Source organism: Panthera onca, chromosome B1, assembly GCF_046562875.1.
Source record: "Panthera onca isolate mPanOnc1 chromosome B1, mPanOnc1 haplotype 2, whole genome shotgun sequence".
In the NCBI taxonomy this organism is placed as follows: Eukaryota; Metazoa; Chordata; class Mammalia; order Carnivora; family Felidae; genus Panthera; species Panthera onca.
Window position 1 is genome coordinate 289,967 of NC_138342.1, and position 27,037 is coordinate 317,003.

At 62.3% G+C, this 27,037-nt stretch overlaps 1 protein-coding gene across 5 annotated transcripts in view; it reads right to left on the bottom strand.

Annotated features, from left to right (window-relative positions):
* Positions 1–8,080: 8,080 nt before the first annotated feature.
* Positions 8,081–27,037, bottom strand: part of GAK (cyclin G associated kinase) — a 52,987-nt gene continuing 34,030 nt past the window's right edge. For 4 of the 5 annotated variants that reach the window (XM_078446386.2, XM_078446387.2, XM_078446390.2 and 1 more), the window contains 17 exons: positions 26,552–26,601; positions 25,834–25,982; positions 25,142–25,264; positions 23,947–24,080; positions 21,562–21,756; positions 21,166–21,283; positions 20,729–20,808; positions 17,983–18,176; positions 17,196–17,342; positions 16,578–17,048; positions 15,969–16,139; positions 15,341–15,451; positions 14,366–14,482; positions 10,380–10,607; positions 9,666–9,814; positions 8,699–8,875; positions 8,081–8,602 (listed from right to left, as the gene is read on the bottom strand). In XM_078446386.2, the coding sequence (XP_078302512.1) occupies positions 8,501–8,602; positions 8,699–8,875; positions 9,666–9,814; positions 10,380–10,607; positions 14,366–14,482; positions 15,341–15,451; positions 15,969–16,139; positions 16,578–17,048; positions 17,196–17,342; positions 17,983–18,176; positions 20,729–20,808; positions 21,166–21,283; positions 21,562–21,756; positions 23,947–24,080; positions 25,142–25,264; positions 25,834–25,982; positions 26,552–26,601 (2,716 nt within the window). In that variant the 3' untranslated portion in view covers positions 8,081–8,500. The remainder of the gene's footprint in view (positions 8,603–8,698; positions 8,876–9,665; positions 9,815–10,379; positions 10,608–14,365; positions 14,483–15,340; positions 15,452–15,968; positions 16,140–16,577; positions 17,049–17,195; positions 17,343–17,982; positions 18,177–20,728; positions 20,809–21,165; positions 21,284–21,561; positions 21,757–23,946; positions 24,081–25,141; positions 25,265–25,833; positions 25,983–26,551; positions 26,602–27,037) is intronic. The other variant, XM_078446388.2, reaches the window with a different exon arrangement.

Sequence of the window (27,037 nt, forward strand, 5' to 3'; positions counted from 1 at the left end):
CCTCCCCACCTCAGTCACTCTGTTCCACCCCGTGGCCTCCTCCACCTTCCAAGAAGCCACTGCACTTGCCTTGGGGACCAAGCTCACTGGGTCCCGCCTTGTTTTAATAGTTATTTTTGACAGAGAGAGTTGGGGAGGAGCAGAGAGAGAGAGGGAAGGAGAGAATCCCAAGCAGACTCCACGCTGTCAGTGCAGAGCCGGACTGTGTCACGAATTGTGACATCATGACCTGAGCCGAAGTCAAGAGCTGGGTACTTAGCTGACTGAGCCACCGAGGCGCCCCCCCAGCGGGTCCCTTTAACAGAACCTTCTGCTGCACTGCATTCCCAGCCCTGCCCTGAGGCCAGATTCAGCACCTGGACACAGGACACCAGGCTGTGCAGGCACAGGAGTGAGCCACAACGCGGGGGTGCTGAGAGGGCCCGGGGGCGTTCCCAGGGCCCCCTGGAGTCTTGGTGGGGCAGCTCGAGAGGCCTGGATTCCTTCAGACGGTGACCCTGATCCAGCCAGGACTCGGCCAACAACATTGCTGACCCTTGGAGGCAGGCTTCAGGGTGGAGATTCAGGTGCCAGAGGGAAGCTCTGTGTCACTGGCGGGGCTGCCCAGGGACTGAGGGACCCAGATGCTGTGGTCACCACCCAGGAGTGGGTCTCCCTCTTCCCAGTGACACCCAGAGTAAGGTGAGGCCTGTGTGGGTACTGCTGGGATGCTTCGTGCCGAGGACACACTTACTGGCTCACTTGGGGAGAGGTACAGGTCTTACCTGGATCCTCCTTGCCTCCTGGGCCTTGACCTTCTGGCTGTGCTTTGGTCCAGGAGGTGGGAAGGTCAGGTGGCTAATTCAGTCCCCGCAGGGCCCCTGTGGGCCCCGCTCTAGGGTGTGGCCCAAGGCCCTGGGGGGTGGGGTGCAGGGGCAGCTCCTTCTTAGCCAGGGTTGGAGGCCTGCCCCAGGGCACCCAGAGGTCTCTGCAGCCAGGCCTGTGCACAGCGAGTGCACCCCGCTGAAGACGGGGGTTCGGCATTCCGTAACTTCACGTCGGTGGCTGGCAACCAGCCTGAGTTGGGAGCACATCCACCACAGCGAGCGCCAAAACCAGGCTTTCTTTCCTTTGCTGTTTTTCTCCCCTGTCAGCTCACCGCTGCTTCCAAGGGCTCCCGCTTGGGCTGGGAGTGAACACAGAGGCTCTTGCAGAGGACAGCCTGGGTCATATCCACGGCCTGCAGGAACCTTGGACCCGCCAGCGAGGGGATGAGGACGAGGACCGCCCCTCGACGGCAGAGGCCAAGCCACCCTCTGCCCCTCCGTCCAGCCACGGGACCAGCCCCAGGCAGGCCAGCCCTGCCTGCGCACCCACGCGCTAGCTGAAGTTGTTTCCGGCCTCGGTTCTGGGCGTCACGACAGGTGCTGAGAGGAAGGAGGCAAGGCTGCGTGCTCACCCAGCTTCTGCTCCAGGAGGGAGCCGATGCCCAGGAGACAGCAGATGGCAGCAAGTGCTGTGCGGAGACCAGCACACAGACAAGTGACAGAGACCCAAGGGTTTCGTTAGCGGATGTCTAAGCCAGGCCTCCGGGGGTATGTGGGCTTCGGGCTGAATTGACCCAGTGTCATCCTGACAAGTGCTGGGAAAGCTGGGTGGGGGGCTGCATTCCCAGCAGAATGGAAATACTCCCGAGTCCAGCGTGGGGGAGGGCCGGGCGCACCAGTGCACCTGTCGGGCAGCATGACGCACACAGTGGCCACGTTACTAGTGGGTGAGTGTGGGGCGGGCCCGTGTGCTGAGGTCAGGAGATTTGGGGAGGACTCAGGCTGGGGGCCTGTAGGAGCCTCACCTGGGGGAGGCTATGACCTGGTGGGGAGCCAGAGTTTGGACAGGGTGGGGCACACTGGGCAGCTAAGGGGCCACTGGACGAGAGTCCTGTTAATGGGGGCCACCTGCCCTGGCCCCAGGCCCTGACCTACGCTCGTGTCTGCTGGTCACTTGGGGTTGGGGCAGGGCCTGTGTAGGCTCATCTTCCTGGATGGTAGGAGGAGTAGATGGTTCCAGATCCTCAGCCAGGCCCAGGGCGGTGGTTCTGAGGGCCCCCCCCCCCCCCACCCGCCAGCAGCAGGGACGGCACCAAGGTTTCCAGGCCATCCCATCACCTAGGGCAAGGCACTGTCCACCCGGACCAGGTGCCACCTGGACCAGGGCAGACCCCTTGGTTGGCTCTTCCACGGGGTCCCAGTGGATACAGCGCCCCTCCCCCCCCCCCCCCCCCCCCCCCGCGTGTGGCCTGCCCACTGGTCTGGGAAGGCACCAGCCCCTGGGCAGCTGAGGGTGATGGTTTACTTGATTCAGGTTCCTCTCTGGAGGCAGAGCCTGCTCCCCTTGGTTCAGGACGCCTTCAGATTTTATTGCCATTTTCTTTCCTGCATACAATGCTGCAATTATGATGTGATTTCTGGAACTGCTTCCCTCCCCAGGTCTGAAATCATGGCTTTGCCAGTCTCCTGCTCCTTCTGGAGAGGGGGTGTCCGGGTCCCTAGGTCTCCCGCCTATGGGCAGACCTAAGTGTGCACAATCCTGACCTGCCCGGGGCCCATCTGCTTAGAAGCCCTAGGTTTAGGGCCAGGGCTGTGAGGTTGTGTGTGGGGGTCTCCCTCTCTGGGCCCCACCACGCTCACCTGGAGCACAGGGAGGGAGTCACAGCTTCCAGATGCTCACCGGGCACCTGATGGGTGGTGTGGGGCCACGGGGACGTGTGCTGGTGTGCCCAGCCCTCCCCCACACTGGACCCGGGAGTATTTCCATTCTGCTGAGAATGCAGCCCCCCACCCAGCACTTGTCAGGATGACACTGGATCAGTTCAGCCTGAAGCCCACATACCCCCTGAGGTCTGGCTTAGACATCCGCTAACGGAACCCTTGGGTCTCTGTCGGCCGGAGCAGGTCAAACAGCGGACATGTCTGTGTCCCCAAACAGCTCCTTCCTCGTGTCTTTGCCCCCATCTCCCTTCTCCCCACCCTGGCAGACCCTAGGCCTTCTCCAGCTGCTGGGAAGGGGTGAGCGGTGCCCAAGAGGCACGTGTGATCTGCCTGCTTGCACAGAGAGGCCTGGCCAGCACTGGCCAGGAGGCGGGTGTGGGTGGGGACATGTGTGGCCTCACCTAGCTGCCAGTGTTGGTGAGCTTGTTGTGGAAGGGGCTAACCCCCACCCCATCTCCTTGGTGCGGCCAGGTGCCTGCTGGCTTGGGGACTGTCAGTTGGGAGTTTGCTCTTCAGGGAACAGTCGACGGAGACTTCACACAGACATCCGTTTGGATTTCCGGCCTGAGACCAAAGTGGCCAAATGTGTGAGCGGTGGCAGGGGCCGCTGGGCTGCACCTGGCTCAGCCTCCAGCCGGTGACAACCTCGTACAGCAGAGCCACTGCCCTTCAGGACAGGCGCCTACTTTGCACTGACTGTCGGCCCCTGGCCGGCACTGGCCCCGAACCCCCTGCAGGGGAGCCCGGAGTGGAGGCGTGTGGCTCACACAGGGTATGGTGGGCAGGGAGCCCGTAGTGCAGTCGGGGCAGAGGACTGAATGGAGGGCCAGACTCTGACGCTGATCTCTGCCCTTGTGGGCAGCTGATGGGCAGCCATCCACTTGGCCCCCTGCCCTGACCCTGTGCCCTCGACACCCTAGAGGCCCCTTGCCAGCCCTCACCAATTCCCCAGGGCAGGTGGCACAGGGGCCGTGGCTGGACCAGTGTCCACTAGGGTCAGCCCCACCTGGACGTGGGTGTGGACGCCGTGCCCTGGCTATGGGCCAGGCAGAACCAGGGCTACGGTGCAGCTCAGGGCTGGGGGACAACAGAGCCAAGCGACCCTGCTTGTGGAGCCTGGGAAGCAGACAGAGGCCCCAGGGAGGCAGCCCAGCTGAAGCCGAAGGTGTGGACGGGTCACCCAGAGGGAAAGAGGCCAAGAGAGGCTGGTGGGGCCGCCAGAAGTGCTGTGCTGGCCATGGCTGGACACCCCCTCCCCACCAGCCTGGGGCCCAGGACAGCTTGCCCAGAGCTGGGTGGCAGGGTGGGGGGGGAAGGGGGGGCTTCTGAAGAAAGTCCTTGGGACCATGGCAGGCAGGGGCAGTCCCTCTGTTTCCGAGGCTGGTGTCTGGGCCAAGCCTGAGCAGGAGGAGGGTCCGCGTGTGGACCAGCTCTCTGCTCCGATGGTGCCTCCGAAGGTCTGCATGTGTGAAGGGCACAGCAGAGCCTGGGGACTCAGCACCAGAGCCCTCCTGCCGTCCAAGGAGCAGTGGCACCAGCACGGGCATGACACAGCACGGGCCTTCCTGTCCTTCCCAGGCCTTTTCCAGCAGTGGACGCTCACCAGCCGGGCTACGCCAGGGGACTGGGTTCACACCACCCTGCAAGGACACGACCCAGGGCCCTGACAACTTCTGGACCCAGATGCTCTGAGCGTGCCCTCAGGAGCCCCAATCCCCAAGGAAAGGCCTCTGTCCTGCTCTCATGCGGGTGCCCAGCAGAACGTGTTGGGTGGGCGGATGGCACGTGAACCCATGTGTGAGCCCACCTGCACCCTGGCAAGGAGCCCGTGTTCAAACCAACAGGGTACACGGGCCACAGAGAGGCTGGCGACTCCTCGGGGGGTGACTCCAGGGGGCCCAGAACCCTGCTCCCAGGGACACATCCAAAGACTGAAAAACGTGTCCAAACGTGAACGTGTGCCCACATCCGGGGCAACGGCATCACAACAGCCACAGAGCCAAGCAGCCCGACTCCCCTTGATGATGAATAAAGGTGTTTGTCCAAACAACGGTATCATCAGCCCTAAAAAGGAGCCAAGTCCTGATACTCCTACAACGTGGATCAGCCTGACGTCCTCCTGACCAGAAGACCCCTTCTCCTGCACTGAGGGGTGGTGCTGTGCACCCCTGCCCTGGGGGTCACCAGTGAGCTCGGTCCGGACAACTGGACCTGGTTCCTCCCGGAGACAGCCCAGTCTGTCCACCTCCAAGACCACGTCCGACCTGGAGAGACCCGTGTTGCACCCTGACTCGCGCAATAAACAAAGGAGTTACTTGTGAGAGCTGAGAAGGCCCGATGCGCCAACTACAAGCTGTCAGAGGCTCTCAGCGTTTCCGCACAGCTGGGTCGAGCTGGGCTGTGGCCACACCTCAGGCCACCTCCTGGGGTCCCCATGCCACCTGAGCCAGCCACGCTGAAAGAGGCCTCCCACCGCTTGGGGGGTGGGGGAGTCTTCCTCCCCAAGGGGCCCCATCCAGCAGGGGTGGACAGGGCGGGTGCCAGGCAGCAGGATGGGATCCTGTCCAGGCCTTACTCACCACCCAGGAGATGCTCCTGGCCTGAGTGCGCGGGCCACAGAGCTTGGCTGGACACCACGTGGTAACAGAGCCAACCCCAGACACGCGTGTACAAGAGTCCTTGTGTGTGCACGTCTTTGCTCTGCCCGCCTGGTGGCCAAGGTACTCCCCTTCCAGCCTGCCTGCCCCGGAAGCTGCCTTGTGCGGGGAAGACAACTTGACCACTGGTCACAGCTTAGCCAGCCACTGTCACCAAGACCAGCAGCACGGTCTGGGCGGTGCCTGGGGCTAGGGGGCTGCAGAGCAACCCTGCTGGGGTCCAAGCTGGCAGTAGTGACAGGACAGAAGGGGTTCTCAAGCCCACGGTCCTGGGTGGGGGTGCATCCACAGACCCAGGGACACAGACCTGAGGCTCCGACGGTCACCCTGTGGGCTGCAGGGACAGGGTGGCATCTCAGAAGGTCTTTGAGGGAGACCCTAGAATGAGTGGACTTGGCCTCGTGGCAGCCGGGCCAGGAAGGTGAGGCTGAGCCTTGGGGATCCACAGCAAAGCAGGGACCCCTTGTCCCTCGAGGGCCCTATAAGCCCCGTGGGATCTACCCTACGACCCCCACAAGGCTTGGAGTGGGCCTCTGTTTCAGGGGCCCCAGGCAGAGAGGCCAGGGCAGGTGGGAAAGCTGGAGGCGGCACGCGGCTGAGCTAGACGCCCCCCTTGTTAAAGCCCCCAACTCGGCCACACAGCGGCGGGCTCAGTAAGTATTCACTGAACAAATGAGTATTTATTTCCCACAAATAGGCATTTGCCAGGAATCAGGCTGGGGCAGGATTTAAGGCTGTTGGGAGCCAAGAACATAGGCCACGCTGCCGGAGGGTGTGCCCAGCCTTGGAAAGGGCCCCGTGGCCACCTGTACTGCTGGGAACTGCAGAGACACCAACCGCAAAAAAGATACAGCAGGTGCTGGCAGGAACAAGGACGTGTCACTAGGCACAGAAACGAAACTACTTTCTCAAGATGCTGCACCTGCCACACTGGCCAGGACCCCAGAGACAGGCAATGCCTGGTGTCAGGGAGCAGGCAGGGAGGGGCGAGGCGGCGGGGGCCAGCGTGGGGATGTACTGTGTGGGTCACATACCCAGCAGTCATGTCCCTCCATGACCCCCGAGAACGCTGGTCACTGAGGCCATCATAGGCATGCTGGGTGTGGAGGCATCCTCTGTAGACCCTGGAGAGTGCGATGGGGTCCTGGGTTTGCAGATGCGGGCAGCCTGGGAACCCTGTGGCACCGGCCAGAATGGCTCCCCCACCCCACCCCTGGGGCCCACGGAGGTCTGGCTCCCGACTATACTCATCACTGTGGCCCCACAGTCAGCAGACACGCCAGGTCACTGAAGCAGCCCCCACACTGGGCCCACGGCCTGTAGGGTCAGAGCTTTGTGGCCAGGCCATGTGGGAACCTCTGGAATGTCACCCCAAGGCAGTAAATTAGGGCCGGTGCCAAAGGCAGAGGGGGCGTCAGCCCAGAGGCTAGGGGGGTGGGGGGCTCTGGATCCAAAGCAACTCTGATGTGAAATCTCTAAAGCTATTTAGGGCGCTCGTTATTTTTTAAGGGAGTCGGAAGCTGAAAATAGCAGCAAACGCATAACAAACGCGGACTCCTTATTCTCCAAACACTGGGACGCTGTCTGCACAGGCCTGCAGCAGTCAATCAGCACTGAGGGCTCCATGCTCCGTGGGAGACGGTCACCTCCACAGACGGACGGCGGCCGAGCCCGGGGGTCAGAGGGCAGGGTGGGTCACAGCTCCTGGTGAGGTCCTGCTGGCTGCAGGGTCAAAGGCCAGAGCCTCCCCCCCCTGCACTCTCAGAGCCCCGGCCCTCCCAGCCCCCTGGGCCCCACGCTCCGCCCATGCCCACAGGGGCTCCCAGCCGCAGTGACAACAGTGGTGGCCAGTTTAGGACAACATGGTCACGGGCAGTCGAAGGTGGGCTCTGAGCTTCAGGTCAGAGTGTCCAACTATCTGAGGACATTGGGGCTGGGCTCCCAGCAGCCCCAACGTGGGCCCCTCCAGTGGTGTTTACAGGCTCACACGGAGGCCTCTGTGACCAGGGAGCCAAGTCCACACCAACTCGCACGTCCCATCCAAGAGACGGGTGTGGGACAGGGGCTGCCCCCTCTCCGGCCCACACCCCTCCCATGACAGGTCCTGCAACGGTCCTCAATTCTACCCAGCATCACACTGGACTCCGGAACTCACGTCAGGTAAAGAAGGGGGTGCACACAAACTCTGAGGCCCGCCGTGCTGACCTGGATGGAGGGGCGCCGCGGCAGGAGCAGGATGACCCCGGGGGCCCAGAAAGTCTCTTCTGACCAAAGCTTCGTGCTGATGTGCGCCACCCCCTAAGACCGCACGCCACGGCGACCCGGCCTGTGCAGTCGTGGCAGCCACGTCTCTGCCACGTGACACTGGGCACCTGGCTCTTCTCCAACAAGCTTTTCGTGAAAACAGAGCGATGGTTCTGAATTCCCTAAGCGACGGCATCCAAAGGCCCCATGCCCGTCCCACTGCGAGAAGGGAGCCAGCAGGATACGGCGGATGGGGGTGGGGTCACACGCCAGGGCTGACGCATCCGCGCCACAGCCTTCTGTCTTGGCCCCGTGCCGTGCCCAGGGCGAGGCCCACCGGGCGGGGTTCCCGCACTCCATCTCTGGGGTCAGAGCTGAGACCGGCCAGATGCGGCACAGCTGCAGAGGGGTCACGAGGCGCCAAGACAAGCGTCATCAGAAAATAGTTTAATTATGTACAAGCGGCTGCCGGGCTGGTCACGCACAGGAGGAGTCCGCGTCCACGAGTGGGATTCGGGGCGGGCCAGCTGAGCCGCGCGCTCTCGAGGCAATGGCCACTGGACAAAATGAAACAAATCACAAACCGTGACACCCGTGGGGGGAATGTCATCAACACGTTTCCTTCAGGATCAGAAAACGAAAAGGAGAATCAGAGGCTCTGGAATGCTTTCTCTCCTCGTGCCGCGGAGTGGGGAGCGGCGTCTGCTACGCACCCTCCGGGGGTGGTGCCCACAACGGTGCGGGTGCGGCCACGTGAGCCCACGCCACGACGGCCACAGACAGGACCCTTCAGGTGGAGCTCAGCAGTTTCTGGCTCCATGAGCCACACGCGGAGCCTCAACCGCCGTGGGCTTAGAAGAGGGGCCGGGAGCCCTGGCTCTCGAACTCGGCCCAAGCGTCACTCAGCTCCATGAAGATCATCCTGGCGAGCTGCTCGTATGGCTGGCCTGCGGCCTGAGGGACCGGACCAGGGGGTGAGGGGGACTTGAATCTGCTCCCAGCTGCCCCCCCACCACCGACCTGCTCACGTGCCCCCCGCCCGGCGCTCACCTTGTCCGGGTGGACCGCCAGCACAGCACGGCGGTACTGTTTTTTCACCTGTCCGGGGGTCACCAGGTCGGCCATGCCCACAGGAGTCCAGCGGCTCTCCCCGTCCCACAGCACGGTGTGGAGGGTGGACAGCAGTGCACGGATGTTCCTCTCCTTGCCTTCCGTCCATTCCAGGAGCTGCGGGGCGGGACGCTCAGGTGCTGCCGAGCACGAGTCGGGGCCTCTGCCCTCTCTGCTCGCCAAGCCACTGGCCATCATCCCCAGGGCTCCATGCACGGTCCACCGCATGGGGCAAGGCTCTACCGTGAGTTGCTAGGACCAGACGCTGACCCGATGCCCCAGGACGATCAACAGTACTCCAGGGGCCTGACTACACATCACACAGAGGCCAGGGGCCTGGCTGTCAGCGGGACATTCAGAGACACCCTCCCACCATGGCCCTGCCTGCCCCAGGATCCCAGCGTCCAGTGAGGACAAGAGGCCTGGCTCCTGGGGGGAGGGGTTTCAGATGACCCCCAAGGCCACATCAGCCCTGGGGGGCTTTCAGAGCTGCACGGTGAACTGTCCTGCACAGAGAACACGCCCTGACCCGCCCCCCCCCCCCACCCACCTCCCCGCCCCCTGTCCGCTCAGCAGCACCACATCTCACAGCCAGCCATGCCCGGCAGATGGCCCTTGTCACCCCAGGTGCCCTGAACGGCTCTCCCCTGGGCCAGGCTTGGCGCTGGGCCGGCTCACTGGCCTGATGGCACCGGGGACGCTCTGCCTTGAGTGGGTCCCACTGGTCAGGTCTCCAGAGGAGTGAGGCACAAAATCATCACCCCAAAACGCTTCTGGCAAGTCAACCAGGCCGAAACAGCAGCTGCCAGCTCTGCGAGCACCTTGGACCAAAGACCTTTCGCGTCCGAGAGGCTCAGGGTGAAGGCCAATCACGTCCGCAGCCCCGGGGTGCCCAGGCCGCCCTCACCTTCAGCTTGAGTGGGTCTGTGTCTCTGGCCTGCTCCTGCCTCCGCATCTCTGCCATGGTCCTGGGCCCCTTCCTGTCAGACTTGGAGGAGAACCCCTGATCGGACAGCAGGTCCTCAAAGTCGCTCTCGGACACTCTCGGCTTCTGACCTAGGGGAGAACAGAGGCTTGGCAGACGGATGCAGCGCCGCGGGCCCTGGCCGTGCGTGCACACCGGGGGAGACCCTCCGTGGAGGGCGCGGTGCTGCCCCCACGCTTCGGGAGAAGCGCAGCGAGGACGGTTCTGTCCCTCAGGAACGGGCCCCACATACAGAGCCCGCAGCTTGGACCACCATTTCTGGCTCAACGACCCTGAGGGCTCCGAGGACAGCCACCTCCATCACCTCCTGGAGTCAACGTGGACGTGCCGTCTCCACGACAGACGTGGCAGCCAGGCCCAGGCTAGAAGGCTCCCGGACAGCGTGGGCCTGGCCGCCGCGTCCTGGCCCTGTGACCATGGCCTCCCTGAAGGCTGCCTGGCCCATGCCGGCCCGGGAACGAGAGGAACACACCGTGGACACGGTCCCCCTACAGCAGCCGCCCCCCCCACCCCCCTCCCCCGAACACTCTTTCCCGGGACGAGCTGTTAGTTGGAGAAAACAAAGCAGGATTTTGCTGTAACTACTTCCCAGCAAACCAGGCAAGGCCTCACATGGGAGGGGGAGCGCAAACTCACCGAAGCTAGGGGTGCGGAAACCCCTCTCCTCTCGGCCGCCGATCACACTTAGGTTGGCGGTGTAGTTAGGCCTTGGCTGTGCACAGGCTTTGGGGGGTGGCTTGGCCTGCGGGGGCCATGGGGCGCTCTGGGCCGGGGGCCGACTTGTCTGCTGCCAGGAGCTGCCGCCTGAGGGAGGGGGGGCGGTTTTAGGGCCGAAACTTCCAGGAGCAAATCCAGCAGGCGAGCCTGGGGAGACAGTTCACAGTGGGCGAGTGTCAGACGCGACGGCTGCTCAGTCCCCGAAGTTCCCAGCACTCAAGCCCGCACACATGCTGGAAACGGACACTCAGCTCAGAGGCCAGGACGGGGCAGCCGTCAAGGTGGCCCCGCAGCTGGACGGTCCCCAAGGGTTAGGGGACAGTGGGGACAAGCGCTGCTTCTTTAACTTTTGACTTGGAACCAGATGGAACCAGACTGCCGGGAGGCCGCGCGACGGGCTCCAGGGCCCCCAGGGCCCGGCTCACGCAACGCGGGCTGTGCCAGACCAGCCGCCCAGCACCTGCCAGCTGGAGTGCACACCGGCGTGTGCGCGTGGTTAGCACGTGCACGCATCAGGACGCTCCTCTGCTCTCCATCTCCGGGACTGTCCGTTCAAGAATGTTCTAGAAATGGAATCAGAGAGCAGGTGAGCTCTACAGTTGGTGCCCTGTGCTCAGGACCTGTTCCTGCTCATTGCTGAGGAGCGTCCCATAGTAGTGACACACGGCGGGAGGTCTGTTCGATCACTGGCCCTTGGGAGGGCCTCACGGCTGGCTCTGGTTTTCGGCAGTTCCGAATGAGGCTGCTTCGAACACTGTGCACAAAATCCTGTCCTTTCTCTGGGATGAATGGCAGCCGCACATCTACTTTCTTGAGAAACCGACGGACTCTTTTCTGGAGCGGCCGTGTTGTTTCACGTTCCCGCCAGCCACACGGGTGAGACTGTTCCCCCTGATCCCCATCAGCGCCTCGTGCTGCTAGTGATTTCACCGTGGCCACGTGCTCGGGACACCCCCGCAGCCCTTCCAGTGGCTACCGCGTCACGACCCACCCATTTTTCTAAGTGGGTTTTTGTTTTCACCGTTCTCGTGTACCCTCGCTGTGAGTTCTACGTCAGACACGCGGCCCAAGAATGCTCCTCCTACGTCTGCAGTTCATCTTTCTATCTTTCAGCAAAGAAGGCTTCGTTCTGATCAAGTCCAAGGTTATTTTTTGTGCCGCGGTTTGTGGTCTAGGGGACAGGTAAACTGAGCCGTAGGCCCCAGAGATATTCCCCTACGTTTTCTCCTACGGGCTCTGTCATCTCTCATATTCATGCTTCAATCTATGACCGGTTCTGAGCCCCCCGGCACGGGGACGTGAGGTTTAGGGTGTGTTTCTGCCTGCGGAGGCCGCATCGCCCCAGCACCGTCTGCGGGTGGCCGGGCACCTCTGTCGAAAACTGGCTGGGCCCGCACGTGTGGGTCCACGTGTGGGTCCCGCTGTGTTCGGCTGACACCAGGCGGTGCCGACTTCAGCAGCTACAGACTAAGCCTGAAGCCGGGGGGAGGGACGCCTCCCACACTATTCTTCCATTACAGAAATACTCCCGTCACTCAGGGCCTCCGACTCTCCACACAAGTGTTACTACGAGCTCGCCCGTGGCTCCAGAAACCCTCACTGGGCTTCCTGGTAGGAAAGCTTGTGCTCAAGCCACAGACCCGTGAGCGCAGTCTGCCTCTCCACGTGCCCCCGCCATCCTCACCGGGCCTGCGTCCACCAGCCCCGGAACACACGCCCACGCTGTTTACCACCAACAGCCTCTCCTACACCGTTGACGGGGTCGAGGACAGCTCCCGCCTGGCCCGGGACAGGGTGGACTCTGTTAACTAGCCATGGAATGGTGAACAGCCTCGCGTTCCTGGAACAAACCCTCCATGGTCGTGGGGCACAGCTCGTTCTGAGAGACGACAAATTCTCTTTGCCTCAGCTGTGGTGCAGACATCTGCATCTGCATTCATGAGGGACACTGGCCCCACGGGCGTCTTTTCTCGTACGGACCCTCGATCTGGGGGTCAGGGTAACACCGGCTCCCCAAGACCACCTGGAAGGCATCTGTCCTCTTCCCATTTCCTGGAAGACGCCATGTGGATTGGTACGAATTCTTTAAACATTTGGTAAAATACCCCTTGTGGGGTCCTGTCGACTCTGAACTCGTTCCCGTCACGGTCACGGGGCTGCCCCAGGGATGGACTCTGTGCCGGCTGGGTTCTGCTGGTGGCCAGCGCCCGGGAGTCCGGGTGTCCCTCGTCACCCTCCAGAGCCTCTAGGTCTGCAGGGACCCCCCCCCCCCCCCCCCACCTCACTCCCGATGTCGTCCTTCCCAACTGGTCTTAATAGAGCTTTGTCTTTTTGTCTATTTCACGGGTTTCTGACTTCTCTTCATCCTTTCAAAGAATGAGGTTTTGTTTCTGTTTCACAGATCTGGGCGCTTTTACCATCTCCCTTCTTTTTGCTCGGGGTTTATCTTGCTGTCTTTTCAAACACCCGTGGGGCGGGCCACGACACGGCTCAGAGGGTCCCTGGTGCCCAGAGCCCACGTGCTGCCCTGTGCCCGCTCAGCCCCGCCAGGGCCACGGCCCCTCACTTCGGGATCCCACGCCGCTTCCTTCTGCCCCGCAGGCTGCCCCGTCTCCTAACGGCCTGTGTGTGCCCGGCGTGTAAGTGTCTGAAGACCGAACGCTCCCCTTGCCGTTGCCGGTTTCCAGTCCATGTGGTCAGGGAACCACCACGGTCTTGGTGATGTCGCCCCTTCAAACGTGCCGAGCTTTGCCTACCAAGGCCCAGACGCGCCCGGGGAGAGTGTGTGCTCTGTGCTGCTGGAGCCGAGCCCTGGGAGCGTCACGGGGCCCTCCCGGCCAGGGACGCCTCCAGCTGTGCTGACCTCACGTCCTGCGGCTCTGTCGTTTGTCGAGAGGGATTTGATGCCTGCAACTAGAGTCTGACTTCGCCGGTTTCTCCTTTCCATCTGTCAGCTCTCCCCGGGACTCCCTGCTTCCTGAGCGTGTGTGATGAAGGATCTGGGGTCACGGTGCAGACCTGAACGCCAGCCTCCATCCCAAGAATGGGTTCTCGGGACCCAAGACCAAGGGGTCCTTCCCCCCAGCACCCCAACAGGACTTGGGGCCAACAGCCTGGCGCCACACAGGAGGCTCCGGGCAGCCCACCCCTCGCGTGAGTGGCCCGGGACACAGGCCACACAGGGGGAGACGGCCAAGGGCAAACTCAGACTCCCAGGAATGCCCTCAGAGAGACAACGCAACCTGGAACACCAGGAACGTACGAGAACAAAACTACTCAAAGAAGAAGAGCCACAGGGACCCAACAAGACAGACACAGAATGAGCCCCAATACGGCAGAGACGCGGGCGGCGGGAGTGGGGGGTGTCCTGTAGACCCAATGGGCGTCACAAGAAGGGAGCAAGGAAGTACAAGCGCATCAGAGGCACAGCGGTTTGCCCAGCACCGAGGAACATCAGGCCCCAAACCACACCGATGCTGTGCCAGGCGCCATGCGGGCTGCAGGGAACACCCACTATGCTCCAGGAGGAGGAGGGCACGGTCCTGAGGCCCCACCGCCAAGCAGACATTATCTCCAGCGCCAGTCAACCGGCAAGGGATAAGGGACCGCTCACTCATGGTCCCAATGCCCCCCACACATCTGGAGGAGCCAGAGGGACCCCAAGGACACGCGTCCCCAGCACAGATGCTGGGGGGGGGGGGGGTGTCTTGTCCACACATCCACTGCTCCCAGCCAAGTCCCTGCTCCCTAGATGGCCCATGCGTGCCTGACACTTCTCGGCGTTAGCTTGGTTCACAAGCACCTGCGACGAGAGCACGGCCAGGGACAGACAGCCTGCACCCTCCTGGGAGAGGTGCTCCTCTAGCGCTCCAGCCCCCTCACACCCAATGGGGCGGGCACGTCACCTTGGAGGCCAGAACTGAGGTCACCGAGGTCTGCAAATGGGTCCAGGCTCTGAGACTTGGTCCAGCTGGCCGAGGGGCCGGGAGGGGCAGGCTGTCCTCCAGCAGAGAAGAAAGGACCTGGAGAAGGGCAGAGAGAGCATGAGAAGGTGCACCCACGGGGTGCTCCTGAGGCCACGTCCAGCTAGTGGCAGCACCCACGCCAGCTCAAGACACAGCCCTGCACGCAGCCACAGCTGCTCCTTAAGCAGCTAAGGAGATTCCTACCACTCTGACCCTGTAACCCCACTTCCCAGAACGCACGTAAAGTGTGACCGTGCTGGACAACAACCCTCACAACAGAGCGGAAGATGTTCTACCTGAGACGCTGCGGTATCTGAACCAGTTACCACCATAAACCCCACGAGGGAATGTCACATGGTCATTACAAACGATGGCTGTTCGTATACAAAGAGTTCGTACAATTTAAAAAAAAAAAAAACCACAACTAAAAACATGCAAAATAACAATTTCCTTCAAAATGAAAAAATGCAGATCAAGAGAACTATGTATCAAATTAGCAACCCTGGTGAGAACCTCAGGCTTGGGACTGCTCCCAGGTGAACAGATGGCCCCCGAAAGGGGACACGGGTCACAGGCTCTCGACAGCAACTCACTACTGGAACATTCCCAACAAGACAGGATCCCAGACATACAAAAAGAAAGATGCCTGCAAAGGGTGGGGCACCGCCCCTGCGCTGGCCACGCGCCTTCAGGAGGCAAAGGAGCCACGCAGACAGGACGCCACCAGGAAGCGCTACAGGGACCCCTCGCAGCAGTAGCTGTGAGCAGGCAGAGCCTCCCGCAAGCCCCACCCCCCGCCCCGGCCCACAGGCCTGGGGGAGTGGGGTCCCAGTCCCATCTCGTACCAGACACAGAGACACCAGAGTCTGGCGGGGGCCCGCCTGAGAACTGGTCTCCACAGGGCTGGGCTCGTACCTTCACTAGCAGGAGCAGGGGCCGGAGCCTCGGCCCAGGCCTCCCACCCTCCCAGCAGATCCGGGTGGCTGGCCGAGGCGGTCATCTTGCTGGGCTCTGCTGGTATATCCCCTGGAAAGATAGCAACACTGTCTGGGGCGTCCCCTGGTCGGGGCAGGCAGTCACAAGCCCCCTCTCTGGGAGGCTGGGAGGGCACCCTCTGTCCCCCCTCACGTGTGAGCAGCAGGCTGGGAACAGAGCAGCCCCCGAGGCACTCCTAGCCGACCCCCAGGGTCCCCAGGGAGCTGCACTGGGCTCGGTCCACACCGACTGGCTTCTTGCTTCCTCGGGGTCTCGAGGACACATCATGTGGTCACTGAACTTGCCAACTGGACAATGGGGTCAGCAGCTCACAGAGCAACGACAATAGGTCTTCAAAGGCCTCCCCACCCTGTGGCCACATGTCCTCCCAGATGTGTGCTGATGCCCCCAGAATCTGCCTTCACCAGTCCCCTGAGGCCCCGCCCCGTGCACGGGCTGGACACCCGCAGGCTGTCACCTTCCCAGGGGAGAGGGGAGCTGTGGCAACCCAGGGTCCACAGCAAGGGATGTCGCTGCCCACCCTCCAGGCCTCGACCTTGGCACTTACCCAGGTGCAGGAAGTCGGTGCTGCAGGCTGGGGGCGGGGCGCTGTGGGTGGAGGGGAAAGAGGTGGGAGCAGCAGGAGGTTCTGGATTAAGAAATTCGCCAAAGAGGTCGGGCTTGGAGCAGGGCTGGGTGTCTGGACCAGATGGCAGGAGGAGAGGATCAAATGGGTCGGCTGCAGAAGGACACCCAAAAAGCAGGCGGAGGTGAGGCTGTGCGTGAGTGCCTTTGGCCCAAAACATCAGGCACGAGGCTAAGTCCCAGCCAGCGCAATGGCCCCTCAGACCCAGGCTGAGGCCACAGCATCCTCTGTAAGAAGGCACCGAACAGCCTGATGCCCTCGCCTTAGACTTTTCTTGGAGAGGCAGCCCGTGGGGGAAGGGCTGGCAGTTCCTGGGATGGACGGGAGTGTCGGAGGGGCCTCGGGAATCTGACCCTCAGAGCAGCCGCCTCGGGCCATCACGCCCTGGGCTGCCCCGCCCCCTCCCCCCCCCAACCCCCGAGTGGGTGGCCGAGGGGCAGGGCACTGAGCTCCTCCCAGGTAATTTTGATGGCGAGGCCAGACAACTAAAGCCTTAGTATCCTCTACTCCCCACGGGACGGATCCACGTACCGGCCACGGCCGGCCCTTCTCGGGGTGGGCTCTGCGCACTCAGGGGCGGAGCCGGGCTTGTGAAGAGCAGGGGGGCATCGCCGCCCAGCAGGTCGCCCGGGGGGACCTCCGGGGCAGTGTCAGGCGCCCCCAGGAGGCGGCTGAGCAGGTCGGCGTTACTGGGGACCGCCCCGCAGGCCTGCACTGGGGGTGCCGGCCCCGTCCCAGAGTGCAGTCCCAGGAGGTCGACGCTGTCCTCCTGCGACGCAGGCTCGCGTGGCGTGGCCGGTGTGGCCGCGTCAAAAATCGACTCTTGCTCTTGCGCCCTCCCCGCTGGGCCCGGTGTGTCCTCCTCAGCTGCGTCCCTGCTCTCGGCTGACAGCGTGGCCACCTCCTCGTCGGACAGCTCACTCCCGCCCGCATCCGCGGCCGGGGCTGGCACACTCTCCTTGGCGACATTGCTTTCTGGGCCCGTCTCTGAGTCTTTCTCCTCTGAAAAGAAAACCACAGGCTGCCGTGGCCGGAAGGCAGGGCACACGGGACGGCAGGGTGAGGCCACGTCAGAAGCCCAGGAGCGGGGCGGGGTCTGGAAATAGCCGCGTGCACCCTGCCAGATGCCTCTGGGTGCCCCGCACCCACCGTGCCAGTCCAGCGTGTGGAGGAAGTGGCTGGTGTCTGTGCCGCTGCTCTGTGGTGAATCAGACTCCGTGGGCTCGGCATCGGGAGACCCCGCCTCGGCGTCATACTGAGCGGTGGAGCCGGGCTGCCTGGGGAGCTCTGGCTTCCCTGCCGGGGCGGAGGTGCGTCAGGAACCCCGCCCACAGGGCCGGCCGCCCCATTCCAAACCCCCGGGAGCCCTGCACCGGCGAACCACAGAGGGCCCGGTCGGCTCAGACGCGCACACCACACGTGCAGACACCCCCGCCTCTCAGGGACACAGCTGTCCTCGTCAGGAGGACGGAAAGCACGCGGACCGAGGACTCAAAGACCACCGTGCCGGAGTCAGCAGCCGAGACCACGGGCCCGGCCGCTGAAGGACCGCCGGTACCCGTACCGCCCGCGGGTGCTGAGCACAGCCTGGACTTCTCCCAGGTACATTTAAAACGATGCACGTCCAGAAAACGAACCCTCCCTCAACGAGCAAGCGACTCAAACCTGCCCCTCCCAGCGGGGCCGTGATGACTCCTCGGGCAGGGCTGCCGAGGGCCCCGGGGGGTCTGGGAGCAGCCGTGGCTGCGTGAGTCCCCCCCATGTCGGACGTTCAGGCTGCCGTCGGGGAGGGTCTCAGGTGGGGGCTCTGGGCCTCCCCACGCCGTGCCCGCAGCCTGACACGGGGATGGGGCAGGCCCGGCCCCTCAGGATTTCCCGAGGCTGCAGGTGTCCAAACGGCATCACTGACCGTGTGTTTGGAAAACAAGGATCTCACCAAATTTAGACAGAATATCTTGCTGCTCCTCTCGGCTGGAAAACAGGATTTTGGGGTTTAGCCCCCTCATGCTGGCGCTCTCCCAGGGGGGGGCCTCCCGGCTGGGCCTGTCTCTGGGCTCCACCTCCACCTCTAGGTTCACTTGGAATAAATCTGGGTACTTCTCCTGAATGTCACACGCGTCCAGGTCATACCTGCAGTTGAAGGCCAGATGCCAGTTTAAGAAGACCTTCATGGGTCAGTCGCTCCACATTCACCAGAAAGTGAGCACAGAAAGGCCCGTGTGCTCACCCCTCAGGTCCCGGGGTCCAGCTCGCGCACTGTAGGGATCTTAAACGCGTGTTTCCGTGACACAAGGCTGTCCACCCTGGCAAAATCCCCCAAGAGTTAACAGGTTCCAGTAAACAAGCCCTCGGGAGCGCCTGCAGAGTGGGGAGGGTGGCGAGGGAAAGGCACGCGGGGCTCACGGCCAGCGGGAGGGGTGCTCCCGTGGGCTCTGCGGCTGCCAGGTCACTGAACTCCTGTGGGCTCTGTGTCTCTCTAGGGAACTCCGGCCTCTCTCTCCGTACTCCGAGAGACTGACTGACCGCGTTTCCATCGAGCGCGTGGGGAAGCCCTGGTCTCCAGCTGGGCAGCAGGCTCCCAGCTCCGTCTGACATCACCAGGCACCCGCGTGCACGGCCGACGGTCCAACTTTATCAAAACAACACGATGACAACACCCCACGGAACACGGGAGAGGGCGGGGGGGGGGGGGGGCCCGTGGTCCTCTGCGGCATCCGTTGACACCTACGGCCCCAAACGAAACACAGCCACCGGGCAGAAGGACCGTGGACACGAGGGCAATGTGGTCGGTTTGGGCGCAAAACCCGTGGCAGACTTTAAGTCTTACTCCCATGGAACAAACTAAGCAAGCAGGTGGGACGCTGACCCTTCCCACCTTGGCGTGAGGGGAGGCAGCACAGCGGCGTGGCAGTGCTGGCGGGGACAGCCCTGCCCCGAAGACACCACTCCTCCTGCGGGAGCCACGTGGGCGCAGGAGACGGGCCGCGGCGCCCTCTGTCCACTCGTCCGCTTGTCCCGGTCCGGCCCCCCCACACGCACGCTTCCTTCCTCTCTAAGTCAGGCCACGACAAGGAGACGTGGGCCACCGTGCGGCCAGGCAGGAGCAGCTAGTGTGGAGACCGCAGTGGTGAGCCCGAGGCAGTGATGCCAGCAAGGACCAGGGGAGACCTAGACCCCCAGCCACGAGGAAGGGAAGAAGGAGCGAGGTGGGGGCCCCACAAAGAAGAACACGACTTCTGCAGGCTCAGCTCCTGGGGTAACAGGGCCTCGCGGGCAGCTCTGGGTGCCACACTGGTGGCCACCCCATCTCTCCACCTCCCCACCCTGGCTGGCCCCCGGAGACGACCTCAGGGCTGGGGCCTGCCCTGCCCACACAGCAGGCCAGTGAGGGAACAATGAGGGTCTGTGAGCAGGGCCATGACCCCCAGGGGCCCTGCTCTTCAGGAGGCACGGGTCAGCCCCGGGGCCCGACATGCTCGCTGACTCGTGTCCTGCCCCCTCAAGCACACCGGGGACCCTCCGTCAGCCACAGGGGCACCCTCGAGGACAGACCCAGACCCAGTCAGGCGTTATCTGACAGTGGGTCCACTAACACCATTCCAAACTCTTTCCCCAAACGGTCCTGCTTCAGACAGCCTCTGTGCAAAATGAATGCTGCCCACAGAAGACACACACCTTCCTGCACCAACCAGACGACTTGAGAATGCTCTCCTTATTTAATTATTTTTGGAAGCACAACACACACGGCGAGGCACAGATCCGAGTGCAGCTCAGTGAAGCTCTGCGTCCGAATACCAGGACTGTCCAGTCTCCAAGGAGGACCCTACGCCTCTCCACCCTCAGAGGGAGCCACTCCCTGGTCCCCCGGCACCCAGAGCGGCACCCAGAGTGTCAGAGCCGACTCCTCCCCAGAGGGGGGGCGGGTCCTAGTACTCCCCTGTTCGCTGGGTAGGAAACAGGCACAGGACGTGGGCTGCGGCAGGCTGAGGTTTCCAGAGACCCCCTCCGCTCCCCTCACACTGGAGTGGCACCTGTGTGTGCGTGTGGGCGTGTCTGCGTGTCTGCGTGCGAGACAAAGGGGAAAACACGAGCTGCAACCAGGATGCCCACTGTGCAGACCGTCCAACTGCCTGAACGCCCCTGCCCCCATTAGAAGCCCTGACGCCCGCCGCGCGCTGGGGGCAGGTCAGAGAGCACAACAAACTATATAGAGCCCTGGATGAGGCAAGAGAATCACCCCCGACTGCAGGCGCTTCTGTTCTCGTCTCTCACCCCAGACGACAACCTTCTCTCAACGCCCTCTGCCTTCCGTGCGGAGCACAGCGTCAGGGACCCCACGTGTGGAAGAGCAACACACACCTGTTCACCTGGCTGTCCCACATCCGGTGCGCGAACGGCTGCGTTCTAACAGGAACTGCACCGGGCCAGTCCCCAGCCAGAGGCGCACAGCGGCAGCCACCGTGGCCCCCAAATGAGGGGCCACACATCGGACGTCGGGGCCACGCTCAGAGTGGGGGCAAGACCCGAGACTGGAGCTCAGTGCAGCGACCCAGCCACGCACGAACCACGTCACTCTGCCCGTGTCCAGTGCGTGGAGTTCACTGCTGCGGGGTGCACAGCGGGGCGGGGAGGCACCGTGCACCTGACTGTCCTGACCCCTCCCCACGTGAGACACCACGTACTTTGCAAATTTCACGGTAGCTGCGTTCCGAGGCACAAACCCGGTGTGGAACTGGACCTGGAACATCTTCATGGACGCCACCTGCAGAGGGGACACAGACAGGGGACCCTGAAGCCGGAAGGGGACCCAGACAGGGGACCCTGGAGCTGGGGAGGGGACACCAGACCCTCAGGTTGCAGACGGACACTTCACAGTTCCTGGGCTCTGAGAATCCGGTGCACGCCTCCAGGTGCTGTGGCCACACGGACGGTGGGACAGCAGCCTCTCAAGGGGCTCCTCGGGTCTGTGACGGGGCAGCCCCAGAGCCGCAGCCCAGACTCCCCGCGCAGACGGCGCCCCGCAATGGGGCCCTCGGGGAACTCGGGTGTTCCGAGCTCACGGCCCCTCTGCCTCGTGCCCCACAGGCTGACGGCCCAGGGGGCCCGAGCCCCCGCGCACCTTGGCCTGAAGTCTTCCACCCAGCGTGGACCTCGCGTGGTAGATTATGATGAGCACGTCTCCCTGCACGGTTATGCCCAGGGGAATGACTGCCTTGCCATCCTCGATTTTAAAATCCCTGAAGAACAGGATGAGAAAAGGTTCACTTCCGCCAAAAAGACAGCTTGCCAGCCAAGGGAGTGTGGGGCGCGAGCCCCGAGCTCCCCTAAAGCACCAACACTCCGAGCCACACCTTCTTCTGCTACTGGGCGCTTCTGGGAGGGGGCAGCGCTGAAACGGACTTCCGGGGAGCTGGCCCTCAGCGCGCTGGCCCGGACGCGCCCGCCCCGGCCGCCGCCTGCGCCCGCTCCCGGGGGTTCCCAGAGGAAAGAGGGGCCGGGAGAGCCCCGCGCTCACCGCATCTTGTCGTACTCCTGAGACGTGGTGGTGACTCGCTCGTCCCCCACATACACCTCGCAGAAGGGCCTACAGCCGTTTCTCTGCTTGCTGAACAGAGGCACGGGCGTCATGACCACGGCTTTCACCAGGATGGGCTTGCTGTGGGGCGTGATGGGCTCCTCGGCCACCATGTCACACACATACTCAATGTACCTGCGGGGGCCGGAGGCACACCTTGTCCCACACGTGCTCGCCACACGTGCTGCACCCCCGGGGCTCTGGTCTGCTCGCCACACTTTTTTCCAACAGATGCGAGGATTTAATGCTATGTTCAACTTTCATCTCATAAGTTTTATATATTTTCATTTGTTTTAAAATATTTTTAAGCTCTCCCTGAGATTTTTGACTCACGGGTAATTTACCAGTGGGTTAATTTCAAAACATTTAGGGATTCTTCCAGTTTTCTTTGTTATCAATTTCTTTCTTTTTTCTTTTCTCTTTTTAAGATTTCTTTAACTTTTTACGGTAACGCCTAAACCCCCAACGGGGCTCAAACTCACGACCCCAAGCAAGAGTTGTGTGCTCACGACTGAGCAAGCCAAGTGCCCCAATCTGTTACCAATACCTAGCGTAATTCTATTATAAACACAGTTTGTGTGAGTTTGCCGCAGTTTAATGGCCAGAACATCTTTCCCACTGAATGGCCCATGACCACTCAAAAGACCTTGTCTTTTCCAGTTGCTGGGTAGAAGGTTCTCGAGAGATCATCCAGCTGGTTGCCGGCGACGTTCCGTTCCAAACCGACCATCCGTGTACTAGTTCCATCCGCCGAGGTGGGAACGCCGATGCCACGGTGAACACCCATCTCCGTCAACGCGGTTTTCGGCTCTGCAAGCTTGATTTCTGCTCTCAGGACACTCGCGCCTTCAACTCTCCCGGGTGGTTTTCTCGGTGCCCCCGAGGTGCGCACACCAGGCGTGTGTCCCTGCCCTTGTGTGACCCCGTCCCCTCGAGATGGGGAAGGAGTGGTGACTGGCTTCCCAGCAGAGGGAGACAAGGGAGGCCGCTTCTGAGCGCAAGGCTCACACTGCATTGCGCTAGCATATCTGTGCAGGGGACTCGTCCCCACGCCACAGGAGACCCGGACGCCCACACCACATCTCCGTCCGCACGAGTGAGTCCCGTCAACACCCTGAGCGAGCTTGGACACGGGCTGGAGGAGGAAGCAGCAGACGTTCTCTGCGAGGTTCGTGCCACAGCACAGCCTGGCCGCACCCCGATGGCAGACTTGGGAGGTGCAAGCCGGGCCGGGACCCCCTGACCTGCAGAGGCAGAGGGCGCGTGCGGACGGCTGAAGCCGCCGGGCCGGTGGCGAGGAATCAGGCGGCAGCTGTACGGCCACCCTTCCCTGTCCTGACGGCAGAGGCGGGGCCCCCGCAGCCAGTGCACCGCTGGTCCTGCTTGTATCCGGTCAGACAGTCCCCGAGGCCGGCACACACAGCCCCTTCACGCTCGGCTCCTGCTGCGGCCGTGTTCCAGTCACCATCTTGCTGGCTGTTCTCTGTTGTTGACTTCTTCGTTGGTCTTTTCTTGAGGCGAGTGAGCATTTTTTCTAATCCGTTTATTCCCTCTGCTGACCTGCTGACTCCAGTTTGTGAAACCGTCTGTCCTGGCTGCCCCGGGAGTCCGACGAGGACAGCAGCGTGGTCTGTGCCTTCTCCCTCTGGTGACCTCAAGACCTCTGCGTGTGGTCTCCAGCGGACGGAGCGCGCTGAGCCTGAGTCGGCTTCCCGCCTGCCGGTTTTGCACCCTCTGACCTCTGGACGTTTGGCGACTCATTAATTCGGGGAACTTCTCGGCTACTGCTTCTGCACGTTGCCTTCCTGCTCTGCCTCCCGCAGCCACTCGACACGGCCTGGCAGGCCCGGCTGCTCAGCCCCTCATCCGTGGTCTGTCTTTGGGCTCTGGCCTCCGTGACGCCACCTGTCCTGCCTTCCAGAGGCCAAGGCTCCTCCCTCAGCTGCCAGGACACAGCCTTTCTCAGGTCCAGAACTTGCGTTCGACTTCTTACAGTTCCCATCTCTGAAGTGACCACGTACTCCTGTGTCTTACCCATCTGCTTCCTCGGTACCCTCAACGCATTAAACACTTGCTTTAAATTCCCGTCAGATACTTTCGGGCCTTGTCCCGAAGCCACTCAGACTCCCGCCTGTCCCACAGGGGGACACCCTGTGTCCCTGCGGAAGCCAGCCAAGATTCAGGAGGGCACAGGCTCCCCCAGGTTGCGTGGCCTTGCCCACGTCTGCACAAGGGCCCTCAAGTCTCCCCACCTCTCAACACCCTCGGCTACGACCTGCCCGAGGGTGACACCTGTACGACGCCGCCAAGGTGGGACACCGGTACCTTTTGTGAGATGGCCAGATGCCCGGCGGGCAGCGCTTCATGCTGAACATGTACACGGCGGCCTCTGCGGTGCTGAAGAGCCGGCAGAAGCACAGGAAGGAGCAGACGGCCACAGCAGAGGCAGCTCTCCCGTCCTAGGACAAGCGGCACAGGCCAGGCTCGCGCGGCCGCGGCTGCAGGAAGGCAGGCTCCCTAATCCCATGCTTCCCCGCAGAACCACCACAGGGCCTCCCCCTGGCTGGGGACGTAGGAAGACACCCCTGCTGGGGCAAGAACTCAGAATCCAGAAAGATAAGGGCTCTTTAACAAAAAGCACATGATGGCCTGCCCCTCCAGCTGGACACTGCTCACCACCATGGTCCCCAAGCGGGCCTCACGCTCACCACCACCCCTCTGTACTCGCTCTCTTCATCATGCCTCCTGGGAGGACTTTTATCAACACCAGAATCGCAGCACTAACCTCTGGGGCCCATTGCGGCAAGCATCCCGCTTTCTGTGACACCCAGAAACCTAACCCTCACCGTGCAGGTGGGAAACTGGAAATTACTGTCCTCAGCCACGGTAAGGAGGGGCAGAGACGGGGGTCCTATGAGGCAGAGTGGCCTCAGGGCACAGGGAGATGACAGAGTGACACGCGGAGAGGCCCCTCATGTTCTGTAAAGAAGGGTATGGGGACCACCTGTGTGGGCTCACTGCCCATGCGCGACAGTCGGCCACCGCTCCCTCCAGGGTCTATGCCGAAATGACAGGGACCGTGCCAGGGCACCCGGGCCTGGGGCCACCGGCTGCAAACACCAGGACAGAACCCGCTCCTCACACGACCTGCCCCAAGTCCCAGTGCTAGCCCAGGACGTCCCAAATAGACCCTGGCTTTCAGGAAGCCAACAGGCAGCTGACGTTTGGTAGCACACTCGACACTGGACAAGGAGGCTTCCCCCTGCGAGTGGTCACTGCAGGTGACCCACGGCCTGCCAGGGCCTGGGCCGTTACTGGTTAAGGCCTGTAATTGTGCAGGCGAAAACAGCACCCTGCCTCAGCTCAGCTCAGCTCATCTTCACCAGCATTCAGGACACCCAGCCGCCCCACTGGTGGGTCATGAGCTTCCCCAAAGCAGGGATTACTCCCCCTGGTTTATGTTTTCTTCCCAGGTGCGCCCCCAACATCAAGGGCAGGGATGAGGCAGCCTCCCACTCACCACACAGTGCACAACACAGACGTTCTTGTGGTCCTGCCTGAGCCACGAGTGCATGTTCCTGCAAACGCTGTACAGGCTGCGAAGGTTCGGGGCCCGCCGGGCCGCCCAGCCACACTCGGAAACCTATGGGCAGAGGGCTCGGCTCGGCCTGGGTTCCCTGCACCAGTTGGGGGTGCAAGCACAGGGAGCCTCACCACGGGCGCCCACTCTGGACAAACGCTGCCTCACGCACACCTCCCTCCCTCCCTTGCCCACGGACGTCTGCAGGCCTCCTGCCCCTGAGTTTCGTGCTCCAGAATATGTACCAAGCTTTGCAGACTTGGCAAAAAAGAATGGAGAACCTGTCCTTTCCCATGCTCGGGTCAGGAAGCCACACCTGTGTCCCATGTGTGGCCTCACGTGTGCCTCACTGGCAAGGAACAGTGAGGCATCACTGATTTTTGGCCATCCTTAGGTGACCGTCACAGTTCACGTTCTGGAGTCTTCCTCGAGAATAGCCCTGCCCCCGCGGCCTGCTGCACATGGGCCCCGAGTCAACGTACCCCAGCCCCCCAGCGCCAGGGCCCTGGGCTCCGCTGGCTGCCACGGCTGCCGCTGGGGACCGTCAGAGGCCAGCCCGCGGCCACAGCTGGGTGTGAGGGCCAACAGTAAGAGAACCGCACACAGTGAAGGCAAGCGCCCAGGCCACCCACCCGGTTATGAAACTTGGAGGGCCGATACGTCCTTGGGGAGAGGTTGTAGACCGCATAATGTCCTGGGTGCTTGGAGTCCAAAAACAACCGGACGTCTTCTATGTTGTTCTTGATAGCCGACTCCACGCCTTCTGCTGGGAATGACATCACTGAAAGAGAGCAGCCCACGTCAGCCACAACGGGGCGGGACACGTGGCCTCTGTGTGGCAGCCTCACCGGCCACTGGCAAGACAGCTGGCCACCCAGGCCCCTGCTCCTCACCCGCCGCCCCCCCCCCCCCCCCCAGCTGCTGACTGAGGAGTACAGGGCGTGTCAAGAACGGAGGGAGCACAGACCCCCACCCCCTCCAATGCCTGCCATTTACAAGCAAGACCCTCTGGGACCTCCAGACAGTGCCTCTGGGACAGAAGTTCAGTCAGAGGGCCTGCCACAGAGCAGCGTCTCCAAGGGTCGAGATTTGGGTGTGGGTTTGGTCGGGAGACCCAAGTTTCAAATGTGCCTTGCATCCTTCCCCTTATGACCTCAGAGTTCCAGGAAGTTCCAGACCAGGGGGAGAAACTGGGTCGACACTGGCACCATCCACTGCTGGTGCCCCAGGCCACATCCTGCACGCTCTGCCTGACACTGAAGCAAGGGATATGCTGGAGGCCAGCGTCCCACGAGTTGTCCTCAAGAGGGAATGAGAAGCATGTCCTATGGTCAACAGTGACAAACATACCAGCAATTCTGGATGTGATGTAAGATATGTCCAAGTCTCCCTTCGCGTAACTGGAATTAGAAAGAAGAGCGCTTGGTTAATCCCAGAAATTTCTACAGTTAAGTCACAAGAGCTTAAACCGGAGCAGGTCCTGGAGAGGCTGTGGGGGATCTCGCCGTTCAGGCCGCAGCTCACGGGAAACGTTGTGTGCGCATGTGTGTATGGATACGTGTGAGTGTGCTCCAGCCGTGCGCATGGAGCTAACGTCTAAGAGACGGAGAGGCAGAGACCCGGTGGAAACCTACTGCGCTTCTATTCTGAAGAGGCGTGACTGCAGGGGCTGGCTGTAAAAGGAGACAGTAACAAAAACGGAAGAGAGTTTTTTTGGCCCAGCACATCATGTCTGGCTCACAAGAAAAAGTTACAAGGCCCACCTAATGGCAAAAACACAGTTTCAAGAGACAGAGAAAGCATCAGAACCAGACATGGCAGGGACGCTGGAACTGT